We start from the raw sequence: 27631 nt of genomic DNA, 5'->3' as shown, positions 1-27631 counted from the left end.
TCAGGTATGATGTTAGAATATGTGTTTGAAACTTTATAAAAAGTATATTGGACTGTTTAAATGACAAATGATGAATTATGATCAGTGAGGATAAAATTTGTGTATCTGATGGCACTTAGCAGGATGAGGTTGATGTTACCACCCACAAAATGTGTCTATCACAAGTTGCCTCCGAGAGAGCTCCCTGGGAACCATCCTGAGCCTTCTGGAAGTGGTAGCAGCAGTCTAAGACAACATGAGCTCCCTCTGACCCTGAGCAGCTGCTCTGAATGAGACCAGCCCCGTGTACTCACACCCCATTGGCTAAAGACCCTGTGTGCTCACACCCCATTGGCTAAAGACCCTGTGTACTCACACCCCATTGGCTAAAGCAAGGTGTGCGTTCCCTCCTAATCTCAACAGAGTGGCATGTGAATAATTACAAACAAGGTTGCCTTCTACTTCATTGTGTGATCTGGTGTCTTTTTGTCTTCAGACAATAATGGAGTGACTGACTGTAAAGAAGAGCTTTCTCTTTCTAAGAATCACTAATATTTCCATTTCCGTGGCTAACAGTGGACTCTCTTTCTTTTTCTCTTTTAGAGACTTAAGTAACAACAGAATAAGCACCCTTTCCAATCAGAGTTTCAGCAACATGACCCAGCTGCTCACCTTGTGAGTGTGGACGTGTGGTACTGAAAATTCTTTTAACAGAAGGCATTTTCTAGATGCTTAACATTCTTAGTGAATAAGACGCAATCTCTGCCCTCAGGAGTGTTTCTATTAGAAGGAACAGACAAATCCTCCATACATGAACAAATATGGATATTACAGAAAGTGTTGGGTTCCATGAAAGAAACAAAGAACTTATTTCTGTGATAGGGTTAGGGGAAATCTTTAAGACAGGCTTCTGGGGAAAGACACCTTAGTGAGAGTGGCGGGGACAGCTTTGTCAGGCAGGGGCTGGCACAGAGAAACATGCTAGGTTGAATTTAGGAAACAAGTATGTCCTCTTAGGGAGATGACAAAGATTTTTTAAAATGTAGTTATAAGTGTTATCAATTTATAAAATGCTCAAGTAACCCGTAGTGCACACTAACTGCATTATTTTAAAAATATTATTTAACAATTTTTGGATTCCTAAATCAAACAAATCGGCGTATGTATGCTTTCAGAATTCTTAGTTACAACCGCCTGAGATGTCTTCCTCCTCGAACCTTCGATGGATTGAAGTCTCTTCGATTACTGTAAGTAGCTTATATTCACATCACTGCTCACTGCAGCTTCAACTCCCAGGCTCAGTGTTCCTCCTGCCTCAGTCTCCAGTAGCTGGGATGACAGGCGTGCACCACCACACTCAGCTAATTTTTTTTCTCTTTTCAATAGAGACTGAACCGTACTTTTGCTCAGACTGGTCTCAAACTCTTCACCTTCAGGGGTCCTTGTACCTTGACCTCCCAGGGTGCTAGGATTACAGGCATGAGCTCTCCCCTTGCCTGGCCTTAGATTGTCTTTTTAATGATTTGACTGCCTTGTTGATGGTTGGCTACTATAGGATATATGTATTAGAACTTACTATAAATTTGGAAACAGAAAAATCATATCTTACTGTGTCATTGTTCAATAGCTTCAATTTGGACAATATCACTTTCACTTTTGAAATACTTACTATTGCCGTAGTAAAAGTAAGTAAAAGACTATTGCCGTAGTCTTTTATTCGATTATATATAAGATTAAGATGTATGGTTTAAGCTCGGCACCTGTGGCTCAAGTAGCTAAGGCAACAGCCACATACACCTGAGCTGGCCGGTTCAAATCCAGTCCCGGCCCGCCAAACAACAATGACACCACAACCAAAAAATAGCCAGGCATTGTGGCAGACACTTGTAGTCCCAGCTACTTGGCAGGCGGAGGCAAGAGAATCTCTTGAGCCCAGGAGTTGGAGGTTGCTGTGAGCTGTGATGCCATATCACTCTACTCAGGGCAACAACTGGAGGCTCTGTCTCAGAAAAAAAAAAAAAAAGTTTATGGTTTTTATAACTTCAATTAATTCTGAAAGAAATATAGGGAAATTTAATTTCCTCAGAAATTATGTAGTACTTGAAAACATTTTTACTATAAAAATGTACTTCAAAGTATGTGAAATAAAACATGAGCCTTAATCGTGTTCCTTCCCCTAGAATTAATAGTTAAAATGGTTTTATGAAAAAGTTAAAACTCTTCTGGTTTTGTCCATATGCATTTGTTTTTACATCATAATAAGTATATGCCCACAATTATATAACTTTTAAGAGCCAAAAAATAGAATCTTTTCTTATTCCGCCATTGGCTATTTTTATTTAGAATGTGCTTTAGAACGTTTCCATTCTATCACATATAGATAGTTCTTAACTGTTTAACTGGTACAGAGTATTCCACAGGTTAGAAGAACCATACTTAATCTTCCTTGTCTTCACTCTAATTTAATTTATTTACAAATTTTTACAAGTACTTCATAGTACTTTAATGAACATCCTATATATGCATCTTGGTGCAAATATGCTAGCATTTTAGCAATGAATTAGGTAGAGAGGTATTTCAAATATAATGAGGATACCAACAGTTACTGCTGTGCTGTCCCCCAGTAAGGTCTTATCAGTTTACAGATGTATGTTTCCATGAGCTGTTGTAGAGTACTTTTTATTTCAGAGCACTCTTGCAAACACTGAATATTATTAATCCTTTTATTTTTGAGTACACGACAGATTGAAAATTATTTTCAGTTCTTGTTTTAATTTGCATTTCCAATTACTAGATCATTTGAGTATATTTTCTTTGTTTATTGAGCATTTGTGCTTCTTATTTGTGCTATTCATATCATTACTCCATTTTTCTATCAGGTACTTTGTCTTTTTCTTATTAATGGAGATGTTTTATGTTATCGACTGCTTGTCCCTATGCTTGCAGGTCTTTTTATAAAGGAATTAATTCCTTCGTCTTATGTAAGTTGCAAATATTTACCAAGGAGGAATTTTTTTTCACATATGGATATATTTTATGCTATCAAATATTTAGCACTCTTTTCATTTATGATTTCTGGTTTTTATGTTGTGCTTTTGAAATCCTTCCTCCATTTCATGTTTGTAAAAAGGATCTCTTCTAAATTTATTATTTTTATTTTGTTGAGATAGAGTCTCACTGTGGCACTCTGTTTAGTATCTCACTGAGGACTTGAACTTCTGGGCTCAACCAGCCCTTTTGCCTCTGCCTTCCAAGTAGCTAGGACTACAGGTGCACACAATCATGCTAGCTAATTATTTAAATTTTTTTGAACAGATGGGATCTCAATTTGTAGCTCATGCTGGTCTTTAATCCCCGGTCTCATGAGATCCTCCTGCCTTGGGCTCCCCAAGTGCCAGGATTATACACCCAGTCTCTGTATAAATTTAAATATATTTTAACTTCTGCATTTAACTCTTCAATCTGAAATTTATTTTGTACATATTATATGAAGTAGCAGCTAACTTTTTGGTTTCCCAAGTAGACATCCAGTTGTAGCAGAACTATTTATTAAATAGATCATCTTTTCTGTACTGATGTAAAGTGTTTATTATTAATATAAATTCTCATACATGCCTAGAAAAGTTTCTGAACTCTCTGAAATGTAGGAAATTTAATTTTTCTTTTTCTTGCTTTTAGTTCCCTACATGGAAATGACATTTCTGTTGTGCCTGAAGGTGCTTTCAATGACCTCTCTGCACTGTCACATCTGTGAGTACCTAATTCACAAATGTAGGTTTAGGGTGAAACACTCCCTAGGGAGTGAGTTGGAGCAATCCTCTGCCGCTTCTTTTATTGCAATGGTTTTAGATTTGATTAGTTTCATCCTTAAAGAAAAAATGGGAAGATCTTCAACCTGAGTATGACACCCTCTGCAAAATAGCTCTAGTGTACCCTTGACTTCTTACATCCTGTTGAGTTCTCGTCACTTAACTAAAAATGTCTCATCTATAAATGTGCCCTCCCTCCACCTCACAAGCCCATGCTCCCCCTTCTCATTGGTCTCTGATTCTAGAACTTCATCTGTCCTTCAATTCGCTCTCTCCCAGACCTAATTTTTCAAGTCACAACCCAAGTATCACCTGTTCCATGAATCTTATCCTGATTTGCTCAAACTAGATTGATTTATTTATCAAATATTGCTCAGCACAAACTGTGGAACCAGGCAAAAAATAAATTCAGTGTGGTTTAAGACTTTCTAGCCTGGTAGAGAAAAAGAGCCAAATCCTCATATTGGATGGAATGATTCTCCTTTTTGCTTTCTCTCAGAGCAACCTACTTGTGCTTCCACAGTTTTTGGAAACACAGTAAAATGGTTTTTTAAATATGTACTAATTGGGGTGCAAAAATCTCATTTAGGCTGAATTGTATCATTCCATTAAAGTCCAGGGAGCAAGCCTAGGATAGGGTCGAAAGCCTCCTGGAGTGATGCTGTGTTTGGCGCCACCTGCTGGCAGTTGTCGGCTTCGGCTGTAACTATCGCAATCCTGTTCTCTGGAAGAAGTTGCCTCCTGTATTCTCTCCCAGCTTGGCTCTCCCCTCCCAAACTTGCAAACTGCATGAAGATAAGGATTTAGAAAATTGGAAGAGGTAGATGATTGAAAAATAGAATGCAGTAGTCAGTCCTGTTACACCTGAATTTGCCTTGTAGGGTCTGTGTTACCAACAAGGCTTTTTGTATATTCATCTCTTAGACCGGGTGATGCTGACTATTAATATTCCTTCTGCTAAACTATCACGTCTTGGGAAGTGAGACCTCTACTTTTTCATTTTTGAGTACTTACCCCAAAGTCCGCATCACAGTTACTCCTTTACAAACTCTGTGGCTGCCGTGTGTGATACAGTTATAACATGAATGACGCTCCAAGCTCGGGGCTGTAGGACCGGCAGGGACAGAGCAGGAGGTGCTGTCCTGCTGGTGTCAGCCTCACGGATCAGAAGAGGCTGTGCAGGGAGGTCCTGCTTGAGATGAGCCGATCTTTCCTTCACATCCCCACACTACCCCCAACAAGGAGAGCAATTTGAATCTGCTTTGTCATACGCCCTGTTTGCCTTGTGTTTCATTTATGCATTGGTCTTTTTACTGCTTAGATCATCAACAGCTCTGATTTATTCACTTTTTTCACTTCCTCCTCCATCATAGTAAGGACTTAGCAAATGTCAGCTTGGATGAGATCAGACGACTTGGAAACATCAAGCATGACTTGGGCTCATTTTTAATTTAGTAGGATTTGGGTCTGACATATACACATGAGCATAACATTAGTTCTGCTGTAATATAAAGTTTCATGATTTTACAAATGTAATTTGGCAATTGCCTAAAAAAGAATAAGATTAATTATGTTTAGAAGGAAGGCCTAGAAGTAAGTTAATTATAAATAAGAATTTATAATTCTTAGTTTTTAATTACTATTAAAAACTAAAAATAGTTTTTAATTACTATTTTACGTATCTACTACTTGTTCTCAAGCTTAACAAATTTGTGCTCCCACCATTGGTTTCTGTGGTCTCAGTTTCTCAAACTGTGAAGTGGATTATTGACAACATTAACCTCACAAAGTTACTTCTTAGGATAAAATGAGGGAAATCATGTAATATTGACTTAGCCCTGCACCTGGATATAGTAAGAGCGCCATAAGTGTCAGCTATTTTCTTGGTTACTTTGCTGTCACTAGTGCTGCTTAGGTGAGTAGGAACCATAAAATCAAAGACTTTGCAAAGGGACAGACACCACCTGTGCAGTTCCAACTCAGCTCCCAGGAAGTAGCTTTAGATACCTTTAATATTTCATGCCTATCTCTGTGCTTTGCTTATTGGCCCTTTACCTGAAGTGTCCTTCCCAACCTTTTCATCTACTTAACTCTAAATATCCCACATAGTTTAGATTTTTTTTTTTTTTTTTTTTTTTTTGCGGTTTTTGGCCAGGGCCAGGTTTGAACCCACCACTTCCAGTATATGGGGCCGGCGCCCTACTTCTTTGAGCCACAGGCGCCGCCCCATAGTTTAGAATTTCTTAACTACCACCACCCTTCTCCACCAACAAGTCAGTTTAGTGACAGACATCTAGAACATGCTTCGAGTATTTTGAATAAAAATTATTAGAGGTGAGTGAATGCTTATCTCCTCAGCAGGAGGAGATAGGAATAATGCTTTATTTGTATTTGGTCCTGGGAACCTGGCACAGTGATTGAGTTCTCAGGAAATATTTGGTGAATGAAGGAAGGAATGAGGGTGTGCTTACATGGGTCTCAGCCTGTCTTTGCAAATACAAGGACTCCTTGTAAAGGACAGATAAGTGTTAGCACTGGTGACATGTCAGTCAGGAAAACAGGGAACCCACGTCCTCTCGACTTTCTGCTAAAGTGTTATCCTCAATAGATCTGTAGGGTTTTTCTACTGAGCAGCACTTTGAATTCTGTTCCCTTAGGAAATAATACATCCATACTCTGTGTGTGTGTGTGTGTGTGTGTATGTGTGTTTGTGCTTTTGTGGTGTTGTTTTTCCAGAGCGATTGGAGCCAACCCTCTTTACTGTGATTGTAACATGCAGTGGTTATCCGACTGGGTGAAGTCGGAATACAAGGAACCCGGAATTGCCCGTTGTGCTGGTCCTGGAGAAATGGCAGATAAACTATTACTCACAACTCCCTCCAAAAAATTTACATGTCAAGGTATTGTTTTTAATTGTTTTTACTACTTTTTCTAAAGATTACTTTATTAAGTACAAAAAGGAAAAGACAGCCACTTTGCCATAGAACTTCAAAGGTATAGTTGAAAAGCCCAGTAAGTAATCACGTTGCCCCACCCATGCATGGGCAAGACAGGGCAGTCACTTGAGACACCCAAGTAAAGCACTAAACTTTTCAAATAAATCTCAAAAATCATCCATTGGAAATAGCGAAGTTTTCTTGAAAGTGTATGAAACATGTAAAGTTCACAATTTCGGAAATGCCTTACGTAGCCTCTAACAAGTAAAATGTTTTGCTTTTGCCTTATGTTAACATACGCCCTTCTCTAGGGCTGCCAGGGCCCTGTGGCTTTCCCATACCAGGTAAGGAGAAACGGGCCCTCCCAAGGGTCAGCCCAAACCTTCTGACTCGCCTCATGTGCTGTGGATTTTGCGCAGAGCTTCCTTTTCCCTGCTTGTTTCTATTCCTTCTCTTTACCTTTGTTCTATGTATTTGTGAATTATAGCTAGTGTTTCAATAAGTATTACTTTCTTCTTTTATTACAAGAGTAATACGGGTCTGATGTAGAAAATCTAACTATGAAAATGTCAGCAATGTGCAATTATATTTCTGCAAAAAGAAATAAAATTAACCATGAATCAAACTACTCAGAGATAACCACTATTAAACTTGTTTTACTTATCTGCCTAGTCAAGAATATGGATTTAGATCTCTTCCAAAAAGTGGAATAGAAAGTTACTATTATTCTTAGATCATAGATATTTCTAGAGAGCTGCTCAAAATTATTAGGTGGAGTAGAGAAATTCTTGAATACTCTAAATGTATAAACAGAAAATGTTAATTAAACATGTTTTATTTCTAAAACTAAATCTGATGTATTGTGGAATGCAGAAAAGTTGATGGGATAGTCTTTCCTTCCAAGACTCGCAAATCTAGTGAAAAGACAAGCTTTGAAGACTGGCAAATTTATGTAGGAAAAATCTATTTCATTTGGTGTCTTGTGATGTGGGTCATGGTGTGAGGTCTGAAGCCTACTCTGGCCAAAGTTAAAACCCAGCTTCACTGTTCAGTACCTGGGTGTAACCTAATCAGTCAGCAGCTCGGTTTTCTCGTTATAAGTAGAAAAGAGGATAGCATCAGACAGAATAATTTTATGAAAATTGCGTGAGTTAATATATGTAAAACACACTGCCTCACAAAATTCAATGTAGAGTACCTGTTAATTATGTTTTTACAACATTTTAAAATATACAAAAAGATGATGTGAGACATCCCATGCTTGTAAATAAAAGAAAGAATTTTCAAGAACTATACACTCTCCCAATTCTTTTTTTTTTTTTTGTTACTTTTTTCTTTTTTTTTTTTTTGAGACAGAGTCTCACTTGTCACCACGGTAAAGTATCATGGCGTCACAGCTCACAGCAACCTCAAACTCCTGGACTTAAGTGATTCTTTTGCCTCAACCTCCCAAGTAGCAGACTACAGGCACCTGCCACAATGCCCAGCTTAGAGACGAGGTCTCTCTCTGGCTTAGGCTGGTCGTGAACCTGCGAGCTCAGGCAATCCATCGGCCTCTGCCTCCCAAGTGCTGGGATTCCAAGTGTGAGCCACTGCTCCCAGCTACTCCCAAACACTTCTAAGTTGGCATCTAATGCTTTTTTTAATAGCAGCAAATGGTTGGAAAAGATACAACTGATGGCACTTTGTGAATATTGACTAGTAATACAAAACTTTTCTATTATTTTAAATGTATTTAGTGGAGCTAATTTTCTTTTATTGTTTGGGATTCATTGAGGGTACAAGAATGAACAAGGTCAAACTGATTACATTGGCTAGACTAAGTCTCTCTTATAATTGTGTCCTGCCCCAAAAGGCGTGCCATACACTGTGATCCCCACTCCCCTTCGTAGATCTAATTTTAAAAGAGACAAAAGCAAGATTTTCCTTAATTTCCATTTTCTCCTTGAATTCTTATTTCTAGTACATCAGGAAACTGTATTATATTGTGTTTAAAAAATTGTGCATAATTTAGATTATAAAATGTTTTGGCACTAAAAGTGTATTAGTTTTCACATTTTTCTCTGAATTGATTATTGCTATTAATATTAATTACAAGTGAGTCTCTTTGACTACTTGCCCTGGCAAGGAAGGCTTGTCCTCTGTCTGTGATGAACGGGCCTTGCTCCGTAAGCCTCTATCTTGCTCTTATTCTTAAACCTACCTTTTTCTTCTTTAATAAACTTTGTTCTATGCTAGTCTTAAAAAATATTAAATGGGGTGGCACCTGTGGCTCAAAGGAGTAGGGCACCGACCCCATATACTGGAGGTGGCAGATTCAAACCCAGCCCCGGCCAAAAACTGCAAAAAAAAAAAAAAAAAGAATATATATATATATATGTATATACACACACACACACACATAATATAAGTACATATTGACTGAAACAGCATAGTTATTTATTAATATTTTAATGTTTTATTAAAAATGAAAAGTAAAATTGTATGGCCATACCTTTCTGCAAATATGCCCATTGATCACAAAAATCTTTGCACATAACTGGTATTTTAAATTATGTTTTTGTAATTCTAGATGTGTCCTCAGGGCAGGGACCATGATAACTGTCTGGTGGGCTAAGAGGTAGATACCCCATTATTTTGTGAAGTGGGGAGAGATGATTGTCTGAGGGAAGCCAAAAGATGGTGAAATGAACATAGAATGTTATTCTTCGGCTTATTACTGGACAGTTTACACGGGGAAACTGAAAAACTGAAGACTCACTCCCTCGTACTTCTCTGTGACCAGTGATAATGTATACTTCGTGTTTAAGAATGTTGGTGCGTCCTCTGTATTTTTTAAAGTTCATACTTTTCTGGAGATAGTTCTTGAACAAGATGTTATAACAAAAATTTAAGAAAAGCTGCCTATTTATATTCCACTCCTAAAACATCACAGTTTATGCTCATTTATTAAATGTTCCTGAAGTCCAATAGATATGTACAGTCTTACCTCATTTTATTGTGCTTTCACAGACACTGCCTTCTTCACAAATAGAACTTTGTTGGCATCATTTTTTTTTCCAACCCTATGCATTTTTTCCAACCCTATGTGCTCACTTCTTGTCCCTGGGTCACATGTTGGTAATTCTCAAAGTTTTAGACCTTTTTTTTGTTGTTGTTTGTTTGTTTGTTTTTGCAGTTTTTGGCCTGAGCCCACCACCTCTGGCATATGGGGCCGGCGCCCTACTCCTTTGAGCCACAGGCACCGCCCAAAGTTTTAGACATTTTTATTATTATTAATCATGTTACGATGATTTGTCATCAGTGACCTTTGATGTTGCTGTTATAATTTGGGGGGGATGAACCCCCCAAACCACGCCCATATAAGATGGCAAACTTAATTGATAAGTTCTGACTGCTCCACTGACTGGCCCTTCCCTCACCTCAGTCCTCCCAATTCCCTGAGACACAAAAGTATTGAAATTAGACAATTGCTAACCCCACTATGGCCTCAGATCAAAGGAAGAGACCTACATCTCATCTCTCACTTTAAATGAAAACTAGGAATAATTAGACCTTCTAAGGAAGAAATAGCAAAAGCTAAGATACGTTGAAAACTAGGCCTCCCATACAAATAGTTAAGTTATAAATGGGAAAAAAAAAAAGTTCTTAAAGGAAATTAATAGTAATGCTCCAGTGAACCCACGAATGATAAAAAGGCTAAAAGCCCTGTTGCTGGTAAGAGAAAATTTGAGTGCTCTGAAAAGAAGATCAAACCAGCCACAGCATTCTTTTAAGCCAAAGACTTAGCCAGATCAAGGCCCTAACTCTCTTCAATTGAATAAAGACAGAAAAAGGAGGGAGCTGCTGAAGAAAATTTCAAAACTAGCTCAAATTGGCTCGTAAGGTTGCCAAAAAGAGTCGTCTTCGTAGCAGAAAAGTGCAAGGTAAAGCAGGTGCTGATACGGAAGCTGTGGGAGGGCAGGCAGAAGATCTGGCTCAGATAAAGGTGGTCCCTGAACAGCAGACTTTTAATGCAGACAGGACAGCCTTCTGTTTGAACAGAATGTCATCTAGGACTTTCATAGCGAGAGAGAAGTCAGTGTTTGGATTCAAAGATTCAAAGGACAGGCTGACCCTTGTCAGGGGCTAATGCAGGTGGTGACTTTAAACCGAAGCCAGAGCCGCTTGACCATTGTGAAAATCCTGGAGCCCTAAGAATTATGCTAAACTTATTCTGCCTGTGTTCTCTAAGTAGAACAACAAAGCCTAGATGATACCACATTTATTTATATCATGGTTTACTAAATATTTTAAGGCTGCTGTTGAGACCTAGTGCTCAGAAAGGAAAAAAAAAATCCTTTCAAAATAACACTGCTCACTGTTAATCCAGCTGATCACCCAAGAGCTCTGGTGGAGATGTACAGAGAGAGATTGATGTTCTTTCCATCCCTGTTAACACAGCATTTATTCTGCAGCCAGTGGATCGAGTAATTTTGATTTTCAAGGCTAATTTAAGAAATATATTTTGTAAGACTATACTTGCCTTCTGTAGGGATTTCTCTAATGGATCTGGGCAAAGTAAATTAAAAACCTTCTGCAAAGGATTAACTATTCTAGATGCCATTAAGATCATTTGTGATTTATGAGAAGAAGTCAAAATATCAACTTGAAAAGGAGTTGGGAAAAAATGGATCCTGAAGATGGAACTGAATTGCTGTAATCTCATGATAAAACTTGAATAGATGAGGGGTTGCTTGTAGGTGATTAAAGAATGTAATTTCTTGAGATGGTGTCTACTCAGGATGAAGATGCTAGGAACATTTTTGAAATGACTGCAAAGGGTTTAGAATATTACATAAACTTAGTTGATAAAGCAGTGGCAGAGTTGAGAGGCTTAACTCCAATTTTGAAAGAAATTCTATGATAGGGCGGTGCCTGTGGCTCAAAGGAGTAGGGCGCTGGCCCCATATGCCAGAGGTGGTGGGTTCAAACCCAGCCCCGGAAAAAAAAAAAAAAAGAATTCTATGGATAAAATGCTGTCACATAGCAACACATGCTGTAGAAAAATCTTTCATGAAAGATGTCAGTTGAGGCAGCAAACTTGATTGATGTCTTAGTTCAAGAAATTGCCACAGCTACCAGCAACCTGCACCCTGAAAAGTCATCAGCCATAAACATTGAGGCAAGACCCTCCACCCACAAAAAGATTAAGAGTTACTCAAGGCTTAGATCATTGCTAGCATTTTTTAGCAATTAGAGCATTATAAATTAAGGTATCTGCCATATATTATGCTTTTAAGAGATGATGCTATTACTTATGTCCCAGACTATAGTTTAAGGCAAACATAACTTTTATTTGCACTAAGAAAATTAAAAAGTCTTTTTTTTGGGGGGGGGGCAAAGTCTCCCTATGTCGCCCTTGGTAGAGTGCCGTGGTGTCACACCTCATAGCAACCTCAAACTCTCAAGCGATTCTCTTGCCTCAGCCTCCCAACTAGCTGGGACTACAGGTGCCCACCACAACGCCCAGCTATTTTTTGGTTGCAGTTGTCACTGTTGTTTAGCAGGCCTGGGATGGACTTGAACCCGCCAGCCTCGGTGTATGTGGCCACCACCTTACTCACTGAGCTACAGGCGCTGGGCCTCTCGTGAACTCTTTATTACCTTATTTATTTCATTGTGGCGTTCTGGAATTGAAGCCGCATTATTTCCAAGTATGCCTGTATATATGTATGTATATACATAAAGGTTTTTGAAACTCAAGATTCATGTAACTAATTTTTGTTTCATTTAATGAGAGCAGTATCACATGGACTTAATTCAGCATGAACAGAAATATGCTTGACGATGAATTGGTCCTCCTCAACACTATCCAACACAACTTTCTGCAATGATAAAATGTTCTAAATCTTCATTGTCCAGTATCTTCATTAGACACTTGGTGGTTACTGAGCATTTAAAAAATAGGGCTAATATGACTACAAAATAAACATTTAATTTACTTTTATTTTTTTTTTTGCATTTTTTTGGCCAGGTCTGGGTTTGAACCCGCCACCTCCAGCATACGGGGCCGGCGCCCTACCCCTTTGAGCCACAGGCACTGCCCAACTTTACATATATTTAAACTTAAACACCCACATGTGGCTAGTGGGTATTGGTTATTATAGTTGCTACAAGGACTCAGAGGAAGATAGATTTAGTGGTCTCAGTGAATCTTAATGCTGAGAGTTTTTATTTAGACAAGCAAACAACTGTGAGGCCAGCACTACAGGTGGGCAGAACCAGAGCAGCTGAGCTACACTGTCAGAAAGTTCTGGACTTGTTCCAGGGCTGCCAGAAAACACTTGAGCTGAGACTTCTTAATTGACAGAGGATATAACGGCCCTAACTCTATCAGCTTCACAGTTCAGTTTAATATTGACCAAATTATCAAATCAACGGATTACCTATGTTTCCAAATATACCTCAAACTAGCATGAAGATAAGCCAGTTGGCAAGGAGTGTGGACATTCAGCAAACATAATGCAATCTCACCCAGCACACTTGGAGGTTTACATGGCTTCTCTGCAGGTTAATATAATTTTAGAGTGACAGCAGCACTCATACCCATAAGGCCCTTCACCAGCATTTGTCTCAGCCTCTGTCAAAACATCATAATTGAAAGAATTAATCGCTGAGAATAATAGCATAGCATTTTTAGAAGAAAAAAATCATTTAAATGATATCTAAATAGAGGTACGTAATAAACATGTCTATTCACCTTCTTACTATAACTTGAAATTACATATTGACAAACCTTCATACTGGGAGTTTTTATTTACACGATTTTCATGAATAAAATAACACATTGGACATTTTTTAGCAATAGAGTACTTTAAATTCAGGTATTAAATTCAGTATTTTAAATTTCAGGAATAGGGAAAGCTAAATTAAAATCTGAAAATCACAAATATGAAATAGTTCAAGAATTCCTTCTTTCAATTAAATGTAGTCCTGAATTTTTCAGTGTTTTTTTTTTTATGATGTACTCTCATAGTTTTGATGTGCAATAGAAATAAATGGACAGTTTTAAGATTTCTGACAATTCAGACTAAGTTGTTACCCACATTAGCACTGCCCTTACTGCTGCTAACAGTAGTGACAGTGACAATCACAACTGACTTCTGTTGAGTGGTTTCCATTATGCTGAGCACTTTACATAGATTTTTACCCCTTTTAATCTTTCCATCACTACTGTAGTAAGTACTGTACTTTTCTCATTTGAAAGAAAGCAGTAAAATAATACTTCTTTAACTATTTTTAACTTTCCCTGTAATTATGTCAGTCTAACGCAGTGGTTCTCAAGCTGTGGGTTACAACCCCTTTGGGGTTGAATGAGCCTTTCACAGGGGTTGCCTAAGACCATCCTGCATATCAGATATTTATATTATGATTCATTACAGTAGCAAAATTACAGTTATGAAGTAGCAACGAAAATAATTTTATGGTTGGGGGTCACCACAACAGGGGGAACTGTATTAAAGGGTTGTGGCATTAGGAAGGTTGAGGACCAGTGGTCTAATGTGTTATTCATGAAAATCATATAAATAAAAACTCCTGGTATTAAGGTTTGTCGATATGTAATTTCAAGTTAAAGCAAGAAGGTGAATATTCTTTATTTGAAGACATGTTTATTATGTACTTCTGTTTAAATATAATTTAAATGATTTTTTCTTCTAAAAACTCTATGCTATTATATTCAGTGATTCTTTCGATCAAATGTTGGTCCTGAATTTTTCAGAGTGTTTTCTTTATGATGCACTCTGGTAGTTTTGATGTGCAGCAGAAATAAGTGAACAGGAAGAAATAGGTTATCAGGGTGTATTTAATTAATACCAGGACACAGCATTTGTGAGTGGTAAGCAGGTCAGGACTTGTCTATAACTCAGATGTCCTGTCTTCATCTTTTAAATATAAGACAAAGATAGAGTGATCAGGAAGTCTATAATAAAACAGAAAATTAGCATGAAAAGTAGAAAATTGATAATTTCTAATATTCCATTTATTGCCTTTGGCTTTGATAGATATACTAAATTGTTATTTTCTTCATTTGACATATGAATCTTTTCATATGTGCTAAGGAATGAGCAATCTAATGGAAATGAATATGTTTCTTTATTCATTCAACAGACATTTATTGAGTTTCCACTGTGTACCATCATGAATGTAGGACATTAGGAAAACAACAACAAACAATAGGAAGTAAAACTCCTGTTCTCGTGGAGCTTCTATTTCACTGATAGATACATTTAAATAGACAATTCTAAGCAACCTGGAAGCTTGGTGATGGAAACACATAAAAGGTAATAACATACACCCATACCAAGTAATTATGGAGTTGTGATGGGTACTGTCAGGTTCCTGAGGCCCTCAGGAAATTCTTACTGTGAGTCAAGTGGAACTCAGAACACTACACAGAGGGGAGAGGAGGTCCCAGTAGGAAGGTGTCTGGTAACCATGAGCTGAAGAATGTGGCAGAGAGCTGAGTAGATCTCATGACTTCCTTCGTCAAGGGCAGCTCACAGATCAAGGAAACCTGGAACTTTTACAAATCCCAAGACAATCAGCATTTTACCATCGTTGATCTCTGCCCCTAATTTTATGTTAAGAATCCTCTAGTCAGCGGTTCTCAACCTGTGGTTGTGACCCCTTTGAGGGTCTCCCACATATCAGATATTTACATTATGATTCATAATAGTAACAAAATTACAGTTATGAAGTAGCAAGCAAATAATTTTATGGTTGGGGGTCACCACAACATGAGGAACTGTATTAAAGGGTCACAGCATTAGGAAGGAAGGTTGAGAACCACTGCTTTAGATTCTTGTATTTTTGGGGAGAAATGCTACACCTCATCTCTCAGCAATAACATTGTAACACTTTTTTTTTTTTTGGTAGCGAGATCAATATCTTCCTTTTGGGAAGAATTTTTGATAATCTTGATTGAGGGCTTTTGTTATGTGTCTTCAGAATTTTTGCTTGATACACTCCTTAGTCTCTTAATGAAGTATGAAGGTGATTAAATAATTTAGCCCAGACTTCACCAGTTAAATCGATTTTAAGCATTACAGAGAAATTTTGCAAATCCTTTTCACATCTTCATATTATGTATCACTAGCACATGTTAATAGTTGTAACTTCGAAATAACATTCAGTTTTGGGGGGAAAGGACTTTGATTTGCTTGTTGACTAAAGGCAACATTCAGATTTGTGCTTGGTTATCTTCTAAAAGCACTAACCTTGCAAAACAAGAAGGGGGCTATTTTTCATTACCCCCCTTTTTTTTTTTTGCAGTTTTTGGCCGGGGCTGGGTTTGAACCCACCACCTGTGGCATATTGGGCTGGTGCCCTTCTCCTGTGAGCCACAGGCACCACCCTTTCATTATGCTGTTTAAAACTTAAAACCTTGGGATAATTTTAACAGCCATTTACTTCAGTAGGTGAAGACAAACAACGATTAATGTGTTGTTCTTAAATATTTTATACTCATATACTCTCTGATAAAAGAATTTCATAAAATAATGATTATTCTTTCCACTTAATTTTGATTCAAGACCTTCATTTACTGGTCTAAGGTCACATGTAAATGTGGTAAAGTCTGATGATCCCAGAGGTGTAATAATTTAGCTTTTGTGCTTGTAGTTAATCATTTATGTAATGCAAATTAATAAGATTTTTAACCCCCTAAATCTGGCAACCACCACCACTCTGCAACGAAACCAGAAGGGCACAGGGGCCTCTGTCTCACCAAACTCAGTGGCTTATTCTCCGTTATCTTCACTTGTTCTCTCTCCATCTCAGACTGTGATGGCCACTGTTCTGCTCCGTTCATCCTCTTGCTTCTTGATCCCTTTTACTATGTCATCCTCTCTTTCGTGTAGACACGTCTGATGCTCCATCCTTAGCCGTATTAAATTCACAACTGATTTCAATCCACAGCTTCAAATATCTAGCAATGACTTTTCTTATGAATATCAGGTTCATGTTGCCATTCCCTTAGAGGATTCCATTCCCTCAAGGGAAACTTAGAATACACGTTCCAAGACATACATTCTTCTTCCCCACCTTCATTCTCCAACTGATACATTCATATCATTACTATTAAGTAATATCAATACTATGAACAATTAAGATAAGTTTTTCCAGAAACTCAAGCCTTTCACTTGGCTCTGAACCCTCCAAACATAGCCTGGTGCTTGGCACAAAGTAGATCGTTACTAAATATTGGATACATGCATGATTTAATAATGAAATATTAACAAATATGCATTTGATATTAATGCTTAAGAAATGCAGTCATGGAATAGCAAATGGAGCATAGGATCATTGATTTTAAATAAAAACCTACCAGCTAATTTTTCCCAGCATTATATATCCCCTGAGTTTTCTTTGCTGTACCTCTGCCTTATACAAGGACAATGCTACAGGATTTTGTTATTTGACTCATGTTTCTAAGGAATGTCAGAAGGAAGGCAGAGTCTGAGACATAGTTGGAAATTTTTATCTGGAGCTTTTGGTAATAAATCAAAGTGAGATACGATTCTCAATGGGTAACAATATTGGTGTCAGGCGCATAACTAGTGATTTGAGTCAAGTAAGCCAGTCTGCCTACAAGTTTTAATGGATCTGAGGTCCAGGAGTTCTTCCATTAAAGATGAAAGTAACTGACAGAGACAGATTGTTAACCAAACTTTTTTCTCTTGTTCCCTTTGAATTATTAAACTCCTCCACCCATAGAGCTGATACTTTAATGGTCTCTTCAGTCAAAACCAAATCTTAAATCAAGCCAGTTAGCCCGGACTGGCCTCCTTCGATTCACTGACATTATTAAAGATCTGTACTCCCGAAGCAAGAATTCTTTTCCCTTCTGGGGCACACGTCTCAGGAGGGCTAATTTGTAGGCAATATTTTTAACACTTTTTGGAACAAGTTAGCTTTAGAAAAGAGATAAGCTTAAAGCTTGTGCTTGTTTACCAAGCAGCAAGGTGAGAACAAAGAAAACCTCTGCTGTACCTGGAGCTGTGCGGTTCCTCCTGGTGTTTGTCCCCACCAAGCTTGCAGGGCGCAGCTGTGCTCTCCAACAGCATGAAGTCACCCACTCTCCATTCCATCTCTTATGGCTAATAAGCTGTTGATGCCCGTTCCCATTCCCCACAAGTTTCATAATATTCCTCACAGTTCCTCCGCTTTTTGGCAGCTCTTAGCTTATTTTGATGGTACTCAGGGAACTCCTGATGAGTAGATAAAATGGCCAGCTGTATTTTGCCTTTGCCTGTGTTGAAATTTGAATGAACAAGCAAAGAACTTCTTGTTTTCTTTTAAAACAAAACGTTTTTGTTCTTCCCACCCATCCTGACTCTCTGGAAGTGTAGCAAAGAATGTCCGTCCCTGCTGTGATGTTTCTACTTGATCTCACTAAGGTCTGCATTTGACAAGCCTTAGCAACTCTTTAATGCTTCAGACAACCCATCCTGATGGCTGCCATCATCCTAACAGCACACACTTAAGCAACAATTCTGTCATACTAACTTGGGTTGATGGACTTCAGAGTCTGTGCACAGAGTCCTATGTGTTACGCTGAAAGATTTTTCTAGTTCCTATTCTTGGACATCTTCTTTTCACAGGGGCACAAATCAAATATATAAAGTTCTACAAGTGTTGGTTTGACCTTAGGGAGCTATGCTAACTCTTGTACCATTTTGTGATGGCCTTATTGAGTATCTTGCTTTAGCTCTGATGTCATCTTATTATCTTTATTTTATTTTATTGTTTTTTTGAGACAGTCTCACTCAGTCACCCTGGGGTTGAGTGCCGTGGTATCATAGCTTATAGCAACCTCAAACTCTTTGGCTCAAGTGATCCTCTTGCCTCAGCCACCTCAGTAAATGGGACTGCAGCCACTTACCACAACGCCTGGCTATTTTAGAGAGATGGGGTCTTGCTCTTGCTCAGGCTGGCCTTGAACTCCTGAGCTCAGGCAATCTACCCACCTTGGCCTCCCAGAGTGCTAGGGTTACAGGTATGAGCCACCACACCCAGACTATTTTATAGTCTTTAAATAGATTAAAGATGCCATTTCCTTTGAATAAGAAAACTGCCAGACAAGATCTCTAAAGAAGTGTACTAGATAGAAAATAAATCACAAGTCAGAGGCAAACACAGAAGATAGTAGATAGATTTAGAAAATGAGGATAATATGGGGAAATGAGTGGGAGGAGAGAGGCAAACTCAAGGGGCGTCATCCTGAGGGATTAGACGATAGAAAGAGGCAGATTTCAACCAGGTAGACGTAAAAATCACATCCTAAGATGGACTTTTAGTTAAGTGGAATTATAATCTAAATAAAGCAAGAAAAGGAATTTTGTCATTTTAAGACATTTGGAGATATCAGCAGATGCTGTTCTTTGGAATTTATTTGACTTATGAATATCTTTTCTTCTTTTATTAAATCATAGCTGTGTACATTAATGCAATCATGGGGTACAATGTGCTGGTTTTATATACCATTTGAAATATTTTCATCAAACTGGTTAACGTAGCTTTCACTGCATTTTCTTAGTTATTGTGTTAAGACATTTCTACTCTACACTTAGTAAATTTAACATGTACCCTTGTAAAATGCACAGTTTTATCCCAGGGTCTCAAGGCTGGTTCAATATATGTAAATCTATAAATGTAATTCATCACATGAACAAAATAAAAAACAAAGACCATATGATGCAGAAAAGGCCACAATTGATGCAGAAAAAGCTTTTGATAAAATCCAGCATCTTTTCATGATCAGAACACTTAAGAAAATTGGTATAGAAGGGACATTTCTTAAACCGATAGAGACCATCTGCAGCAAACCCACAGCCAATATCGTATTGAATGGAGTTAAATTGAAATCATTTCCACTCAGATCAGGAACCAGGGAAGGTCACCCATTGTCTCCACTGCTTTTCAACATTGTAATGGAAGTCGTATCCCTCGCAATTAGGCAAGAAAAGGCGATCAAGGGTATCCATATATGGTCAAAGGAAGTCAAACTTTCACTCTTCGCTGATGATATGATTGTATATCTGGAAAACGCCAGGGATTCTACTACAAAACTCTTAGAAGTGATCAAGGAATACAGCAGCATTTCAGGTTACAAAATCGACATTCATAAATCTGTAGCCTTTATATATACCAACAATAGTCAAGATGAAAAAATAGTCAAGGACTCTATTCTGTTCACAGTAATGCCAAAAAAGATGAAATATTTGGGAGTTTACCTAACAAAGGACGTGAAAGATATCTATAAAGAGAACTATGAAACTCTGAGAAAAGAAATAGCTGAAGATTGGGCGGCGCCTGTGGCTCAAGGAGTAGGGCGCTGGTCCCATATGCTGGAGGTGGCGGGTTCAAACCCAGCCCTGGCCAAAAAAAAACAGAAAAAAAAAAGAAAAGAAAAGAAATAGCTGAAGATGTTAACTGGACTTACGAATATCTTTTGCATTACCCTTCATTCAAACTCAAGTACTAGAAGGAAAAAATGATCTTTTAGGAGCTCTTTTTAAAAGAAAGATATAAAAAAAGGAGAAGCAAATGGAATGGGAACTAACTTTGCCATTGAGAAGGTTGGTAGTAGTGAACTTCATGAACGAAAGGAAGTTACAACTTAATACTCTGTCGTATTCCCAAATCCACAGCCACCAAAACAGTTGAATGGATTTAAGAAATTATCAGAGAGGACTGGGTGTGTGAGAAAACTTTTCTTTATTCTTTTTAGCTAAACTTAATACGTACAAGCTGGCAACATTCTTCCTTCATATGTTCATACAATATTCCAGGTATGAAAATAATAGAGCACAATTAGATGTATAGGAAATGAAGTCTGGTCTTGGGGAAAAAAGGGGAAGAAATTAGATAACGCTTACTTATCCCATGTGGTTCAGTGGTCACCTGTTAAGTAAACCCTGACTTTATGCTAAAACTGGACAAGGTCTATGTAAGCTTGGCAGTTGTGTTACGTGTATGTTCTTATTAAAGTTTTCAAAACATATTCAGTTTTCTTTTTCCCCTAAAACAATCTCTAGCTTCTCATCTAGTACTCAAATATAATTTTTGAAAGATGTCACATTCCAGTCTATCAACCCTGAATCCCTCTATTCAAATCAGAGCTTTACGAGGTGGAAAACACAGGAATGGACCAAAAGACCTTTTTCCTCAAGGTCTTGGGAAGTAGCCACACAAACGTTCACAGTCCTTGCATTTGCTGACTTGCTGTTTTGCTGGTGTACATTTTTTGGCCACTTCATCCTACACCTTTCTTCTGAGTTAGAGTTTCCTTTCTTCTACCTGAGCTATGATATCCACTCCCTATACATGAGACATTTCCTTTTCTGTTGCTGAACTCTAAGCAAGATAACTTTAGCGAACCCAAACCATTTGTTGTGAGGTGAGGTATTACATCAGTTGAACTAATTACTTTACCTAACTGCTATCATTCATTTCTTAAGTATTAGCTTAATAGCTTTTGTTTTTTAGGCACTTAATTGATAAATAGACTGAGGATGAGAGTAAGAAATTAAATTTCTGTGAAGCTCATATCAGAGTGAAGCCCAGAAATTTCCCAGCTGGAATTGTTCCTTTACCAAGGAAAAGCCAAAGGGGTGTTGGCTCTGGCACGTTCTCCCCTAATAACTGAGGTGTCATGAGAAGCAATCATCTCCTATTCCCGTTATCCCCAGAACTGTGACTTACTCCCAAATAGTTAAAAAAGTCAAAAGAATTTGAATGCAGACATAGACATATTTCAAGGGCAGGGTCAAAAGAAAGACTGAAAAATACAGAACACCATTCTTTGGATTTTAATACAAAACCATTATTTGAATATGTACAAGTATTTCCCAGGGTAAGGGGAATGAGAAGATATGGGAAAGCCCTGTGACCCCCTTGTTGACCAACAGCTCTCACCTGTGAGCTCTAATCCATAGAATAATTTGATGAAATGTAATTTATGTGAGCGGAAGTCATACAACTCTTTGGGTGAAGGTACCTTAGAAAGTTATAGCAGCGATGTTGGAGGAGTGGGGAGGGGTGGCTGCCACACAAATGTCCAGATAACTTTGCTAGAATTGACGAAACCTGCAATGGGAATTATCATTGCTTGTTTCAGTGGGGATAAAGAGCTACAGAGAGATTGGTGATAGGAGAAATATGATGAATGTTTATATTTTAAAACACTTGTCTTCTTAGTGTAAATGGCAGTTCCTCTCCTGCCATTGTTCTTATCAGACACAGTTGTCAAAAGGCAGTCGAGTGACCTCTCCCAAAGCCAAAAAGTAGCATCAATGGGACATAATTTTATCAAGGACAGTACAGTTGCCACACTGTTAGCCATTCGTCCAACAAATATAAGCCACCAAAGGGAATGACCGTAGCTAAATCTGCATTTTATCCAGACCTTTTGTGGATCATGAAAATCTTTAAAGGTGTGTCCCAAGACATGAGATTGGAAGTAGATATTATCTCAGTGGTGTTTTGTTTTCTGAGGGGAAGATACAGAACATTTGTGTGTTGTGCTAACAAACCAACACATAAACTGAATCAAAAGGATATGGGGAAGATTGTCATGGAGAATGCACTTTTGGTTTACTTCCATATGTATACACATGACAGTTCTCTATCTCCTGTATGAAACGATACCGAGCTAACAGTGTTGAGCCAGGTGCATTCCATTGTGTTTTTAATTGCAATGGTGATTTTCCACTTATTCATAAAACTGGCCCACCCCCACCACACCCTTGTGTGTGTGGTCATCTCAGGGACTGATGCACACATTTCCGTAAAGCTGGCTGAGGTCCACGTGCAGGACATGGCCATGGAACATGACCATAAAATCTAGTCAGCCCATGAGGGAACTCACCATGTGACAATGGCACTCTTCACAGCAGATCTAACCACATGAGCTACCAACCTTGAGTCTAACTCTGACTTCAGAGGATCTGACAGTAGATCCCATTGAGAAATCCTCGAACATAAAATATGAAATTTCTGGTTTTGTCATGGAAGAGAAAGATGTATGAATATGTGGCAGATGATAATTTTTATTCAAAATGTACTGTTACAATCAAGGCATAGGAATAATTTTAATGGAACTAAAAATAGGAATCCTTTCTCATTTTTATCAATTAATTTGTAGGCCCTGTGGATGTCAATATTCTAGCTAAATGTAATCCCTGCCTCTCAAATCCATGTAAAAATGATGGCACCTGTAACAGTGATCCGGTTGACTTTTATCGGTGCACCTGTCCTTATGGTTTTAAGGTACGTAGAAGCTGTCACAGGAGCTATGATTTGAAAATACAGCTTTCCTTGGCGTGCCTTTGTTCCTCTACTACATTTCCCCCGTGATTGATATTCAACTTTAATTGCCAATTTCTTCACAGGGACAAGACTGTGATGTCCCAATTCATGCATGTATCAGTAACCCATGTAAACACGGAGGAACTTGCCACTTAAAAGAAGGAGAAAAAGAAGGATTCTGGTAGGTAATTAGTCTGTGAGCTTCTGTGTCTGCAGTATTGGAGCAAGAATAAGCAAACATGCATTTTCCTTTTCAAATCAAAGAACGTTACTTTAAAAGACTTTCAGAGTAAGGACAGTAAGTATTACTCCCTCTAAGGAATATTACAATTATTAGAAATATATGGAGACACCACCCAGTCTCAGCTTGGGATACTATAAAAAAAAAATTCTCAACTTGCCCATATACACATTATGATTAATCAAGTCAGTTTAGGAAAAGACAAAGAATTAGCTCTACTAATTAATATTGTCAACTGGAAATCATTCATTCATCTTTTGTTTTGCTTATTGCCTTAGTAGTGTGTAATAAGATGTAGATCCCACGGAAACAGGAAATTAATGTTTTATTTCCAAGACACAATGTAAGTAGACAGATATGCTGTGAGCAGTCTTAGTCTGGAATTATTCAATCATATGGTAGAATTGCTTCAGATGTACTTCATGAATTATGAAGTGGAGTTCTGTATTAAATGACACTAATAATTTCACAGAAGAAGGCTAATCTACTATTCAAGCTTGTTAGAAATCTCACTTCTTTAGGAGAAATACACTTCACTTCTGCATTCTGCGATGAAATTATCTCTTATGCATTTAGACTTTACTCAATAATTCTGATATAGACTCAAGATGAAAAATACAATGTTTTATGCCGGGGGGGGGGGGAATGCATTTATGGAGACTTAAAGAGAACATTCACATTTTGTCATTTCAATGAAGATGAAATTTTGTTTTCAGATTTATTGTTGTTTCAAAACATCAGGACATTATAGCTAGAGTAGTAGATGTTATGATTTCTTTCTTTCTTTCTTTTTTTTTTTTTTTTGCAGTTTTGGCTGGGGCTGGGTTTGAACCCACCACCTCTGGCATATGGAGCCGGTGCCCTACTCCTTTGAGCCACAGGTGCCACCCTGTTAATGATTTTTTTAAAAAACCCACAGCCAGTTCCTCCTCATTCATGAGCAAGGAAGCCTGAGTTATTTTATTAGAGCACAAATCCAGATTCTATAGCTATGGAGTAAAATTTTGCTTGTGTTTTGACCTACAAATACATACAGTTAATTGATTTTTAACACTGTGAAACCGTTTATTGTTTGGGGACCAGAATAGATTTTCTTTGAATCCAATTTGGTGGATTATTGCCTTAAACTAATGCTTATTTACAAAATGTCATTTAAAAGCATTTTAAATACCCATTTCTTATAGTTAAAAGCTCTACAGTTCATGAGTATATTTATGCTTTTTTTTCAATATTTAGACAATGTAGCTTTCATATGCAGCAAAAAAATATTGTTTTTTGCATTTTCTTCCCTTGTATTCAGGTGTGTTTGTGCTGATGGGTTTGAAGGAGAAAATTGTGAAATCAATGTTGATGATTGTGAAGATAATGACTGTGAAAATAATTCTACCTGTGTTGATGGAATTAATAACTACACATGCCTTTGCCCACCTGAGTATACAGGTATGAAGAATAGGAAATATTGTGCCTTCAGTGTATCTGTTTGAAAGCACCATTGGCCCTGTGTTATATATGTTAAGTCAACCATTTTATTATTTGATAACTGGTAGGTGTTCTGAAAATTAGATGTAATGGAAATAACAGAAGGACATAAACACATATGCAAATAAAAGACCCAGCAAGCTCAATTCCAATACATGTATCTGTCATAAAATTATGCTTTCCAGCAGAAAGAGATACTATGTGCGTGATGCTTTCAGCACCACAATTCAATAGCCTTAGTGCAAACCATTTTCTCTGTGCAAACAAACCCACCAACACATATGAAAAGAGGGTAGCAGTGAAGGGAAGTGTTTCTTTACATAGCCAAAACATAATTGTTTGGGATTACTCATTATCTATAATTATTTCTTCTCTAGCACATTTTTGCCTCTAGTAACTCATGTCCTTCAAAGTAAAACTCATGCAGGAAGATAGTGAGGCTATTTTATGAAAGAGTTTGATGAAACCATCACCTTTTCCTGATTTTTTTTTCTCTCTAGGTGATATTATAATACTATCTAAATTGCTAAACTACTCTCCCCATTCAAACCAATTTTCTGTAAAGTTGACATGAAGTCTCTGACTTGTCTTTGTTGTTGGAACATCTGTTTGATTGTTTGTTTTTTTTTTTTGTGGCTATGAAAAGAAAATTCATAGTACTCTTGTATCCTTAATAGATCACTTAAAGTTAGAGAAAATGAGAATGTTACATGTTTTATTTGTAAGAAAAAAAATGAAGTAATTTCTGTCACTCTATTCAGAGTTACCATTTTTATTTTTCTGTGTGCATATCACTAATTATGTCTATTTCTATGTAATTTAATACATATTTAAGAATATCAGAGGGTGGGACAACTACATAGGTGATTACAGTCAGCCTCTCTAAATAGAAAAGATGAACGCACATCTGTCTAATTAAATTTTCCTAGGGATTTGTTGGAAAATCTTTGCAATTTAAGCTTCTATGGAATGCCCACGCTTTGCCTTTTACTAAGTGCTTCTGTCAATGGGAAAATGCTGGATTGAATAGTGGGGTTCTGTTTTGGTGACCCAGATCTGTTTGAGTGCCTCGAATCTGCCTTTTCCATGGTCTGGTTTTTTTCTGCGTTTTTTGTTTGTTTTGTTAGTTGGTTGTTTTTATTTTTTTTTAATACCAGTAAGGTATCTGATGGCATGTAAGGTAATATCATACTAAATTTCTAGTAGAAATTAGATTGTGCCCCAGCACCAAATGTTCTAGTCACAAATACAGCGGCTTTAGACAGCTGAGTGGGTGGATTTTGAGCATTCTTTGATATTCGCCTTAACAAAGGACCACAAGTAACTGCAACATGCACCTACTCTAACGTGGCTGGAAAGAGTTCAGGGGTCATGTGGCGTTGACTTCCACGCCAAAATTACCATGTCACACCTCAGATAGTTGCCATGACCTGCTGGCCCCAGATTCCAGAGCCACTGGAGCTCCCTGCAGATTCTGCACTTTATTGGCTGGACAGTTAGTGTTGCACAAGCAGCTCGGTGTTCAGACTAACATGTGACCGAGAACCTTCTTAGGATAGGATAGTTCTATTTTTCCATCATTGCTCTGATCACTAGGGAAAGAGCTTAGGAACTAAGTTAATTTCAGGGACCTCTTTAAACTGACCCTCTCTGACTCCACCAGACTAATTGGACCCCCGCATTTCAAACCCACTTTGATGAACCGGTGCCTTCTTCAGCATTGAAATCAGGAATTTTATCCTCCTTCGGTTAAAAAACCTAGGCTTGGCAGCGTGGCTGTACTCAGGCTCTTAAATGCCTTTTTAATGATAATTTATACAAGTACAAGGTGGTAGGCTCTCCTGAGTTGGTTTGGAGGGTCCCCTTGCTTTGGCTTTATTCCTGCCGTTTGTGTTCTTATCCCTTTCCTCCGAGTCTCGGTCTGACCTGCTACCCCGTCATTTCCCCAGCTCCCTTCCTCCACCAGCTCCTCGTGAACACACGTTTTCTCCTATACTAGGTGATCAGCTCAATTCAGAGAAATTTCCTCTGAGAATCGTTAGGAAGCCTCACTTCCCCAACTATGTCAGAGCTCTCTTAAAACATATAATGAACACCCCAAACTTAGCAAACCATTTTTAGCCAAAATCTGACATCTATAAAAGCCATCATGTGGGAACCAGCTATGACTGTCAGGAGCCATTTGTCTCTCCACAAGAACTGAGACTCTTTTTAATCTTTTTACTTGTAACTATTGCAAATGTCACTTTGCCTTAATTTAAACAAAGAATTGACAGAAACACTAAACTCAATAGAAAAACGTGTGGCATTTAAAGCATAAAGGCATTACCATCGTAATGGAGAGGATCACAGTTTGGCACTAGAAAAGCTATCTAAATAGGGCAAATTAATAACTCATCTCTTAACTAGTATTTCTGTGCATATGTGAAATGAGCTCAATGACAAAATTCCAACAACCATCCGCAGAGCTTGAAATCAGTGGCACAGAAGGGGCTTTTAATTATCAAGATATATAAATGGGTCTCTAGAACTTAATACCCTGCTTCATCCAAGGCTGCAGTTAGGGAGAACTTTTCTTAGAATGTGATTTTGTTATTTTAAATTTAAGTTCAGAGTCTGATTAATGAGCATTAGATCTGGGAATAAAAGCCCTGCTATGTTCAAAGGATCTAATAACGTTGTCATTGTTTAAAAATCATTCTAGTCATACTCTGTATCCCAAAGGTGTTTGATGAGAAAGTAAACTCTTTTTAAAAGGAACAAATACGACTTCATAGAAAAAGCTCATAAATTATTATGGTGAACGTTTTGGGCATTTGTCACCTATGTCAACG

The 27631-nt window shown here is 37.8% G+C and overlaps 1 protein-coding gene across 4 annotated transcripts in view; it reads left to right on the top strand.

Annotated features, from left to right (window-relative positions):
- The window catches only part of SLIT2 (slit guidance ligand 2), a 363506-nt gene that overhangs the window by 291299 nt on the left and 44576 nt on the right, over nucleotides 1-27631 (top strand). For all 4 annotated transcript variants that reach the window (XM_053577755.1, XM_053577753.1, XM_053577756.1 and 1 more), the window contains 7 exons: nucleotides 583-654; nucleotides 1155-1226; nucleotides 3658-3729; nucleotides 6525-6688; nucleotides 22914-23038; nucleotides 23161-23258; nucleotides 24619-24758. In XM_053577755.1, the coding sequence (XP_053433730.1) occupies nucleotides 583-654; nucleotides 1155-1226; nucleotides 3658-3729; nucleotides 6525-6688; nucleotides 22914-23038; nucleotides 23161-23258; nucleotides 24619-24758 (743 nt within the window). The remainder of the gene's footprint in view (nucleotides 1-582; nucleotides 655-1154; nucleotides 1227-3657; nucleotides 3730-6524; nucleotides 6689-22913; nucleotides 23039-23160; nucleotides 23259-24618; nucleotides 24759-27631) is intronic.

The sequence above is a fragment of the Nycticebus coucang genome, chromosome 23 (assembly GCF_027406575.1).
Source record: "Nycticebus coucang isolate mNycCou1 chromosome 23, mNycCou1.pri, whole genome shotgun sequence".
Taxonomy (NCBI): domain Eukaryota; kingdom Metazoa; phylum Chordata; class Mammalia; order Primates; family Lorisidae; genus Nycticebus; species Nycticebus coucang.
This window is presented reverse-complemented; position numbering and strand designations above follow the sequence as displayed.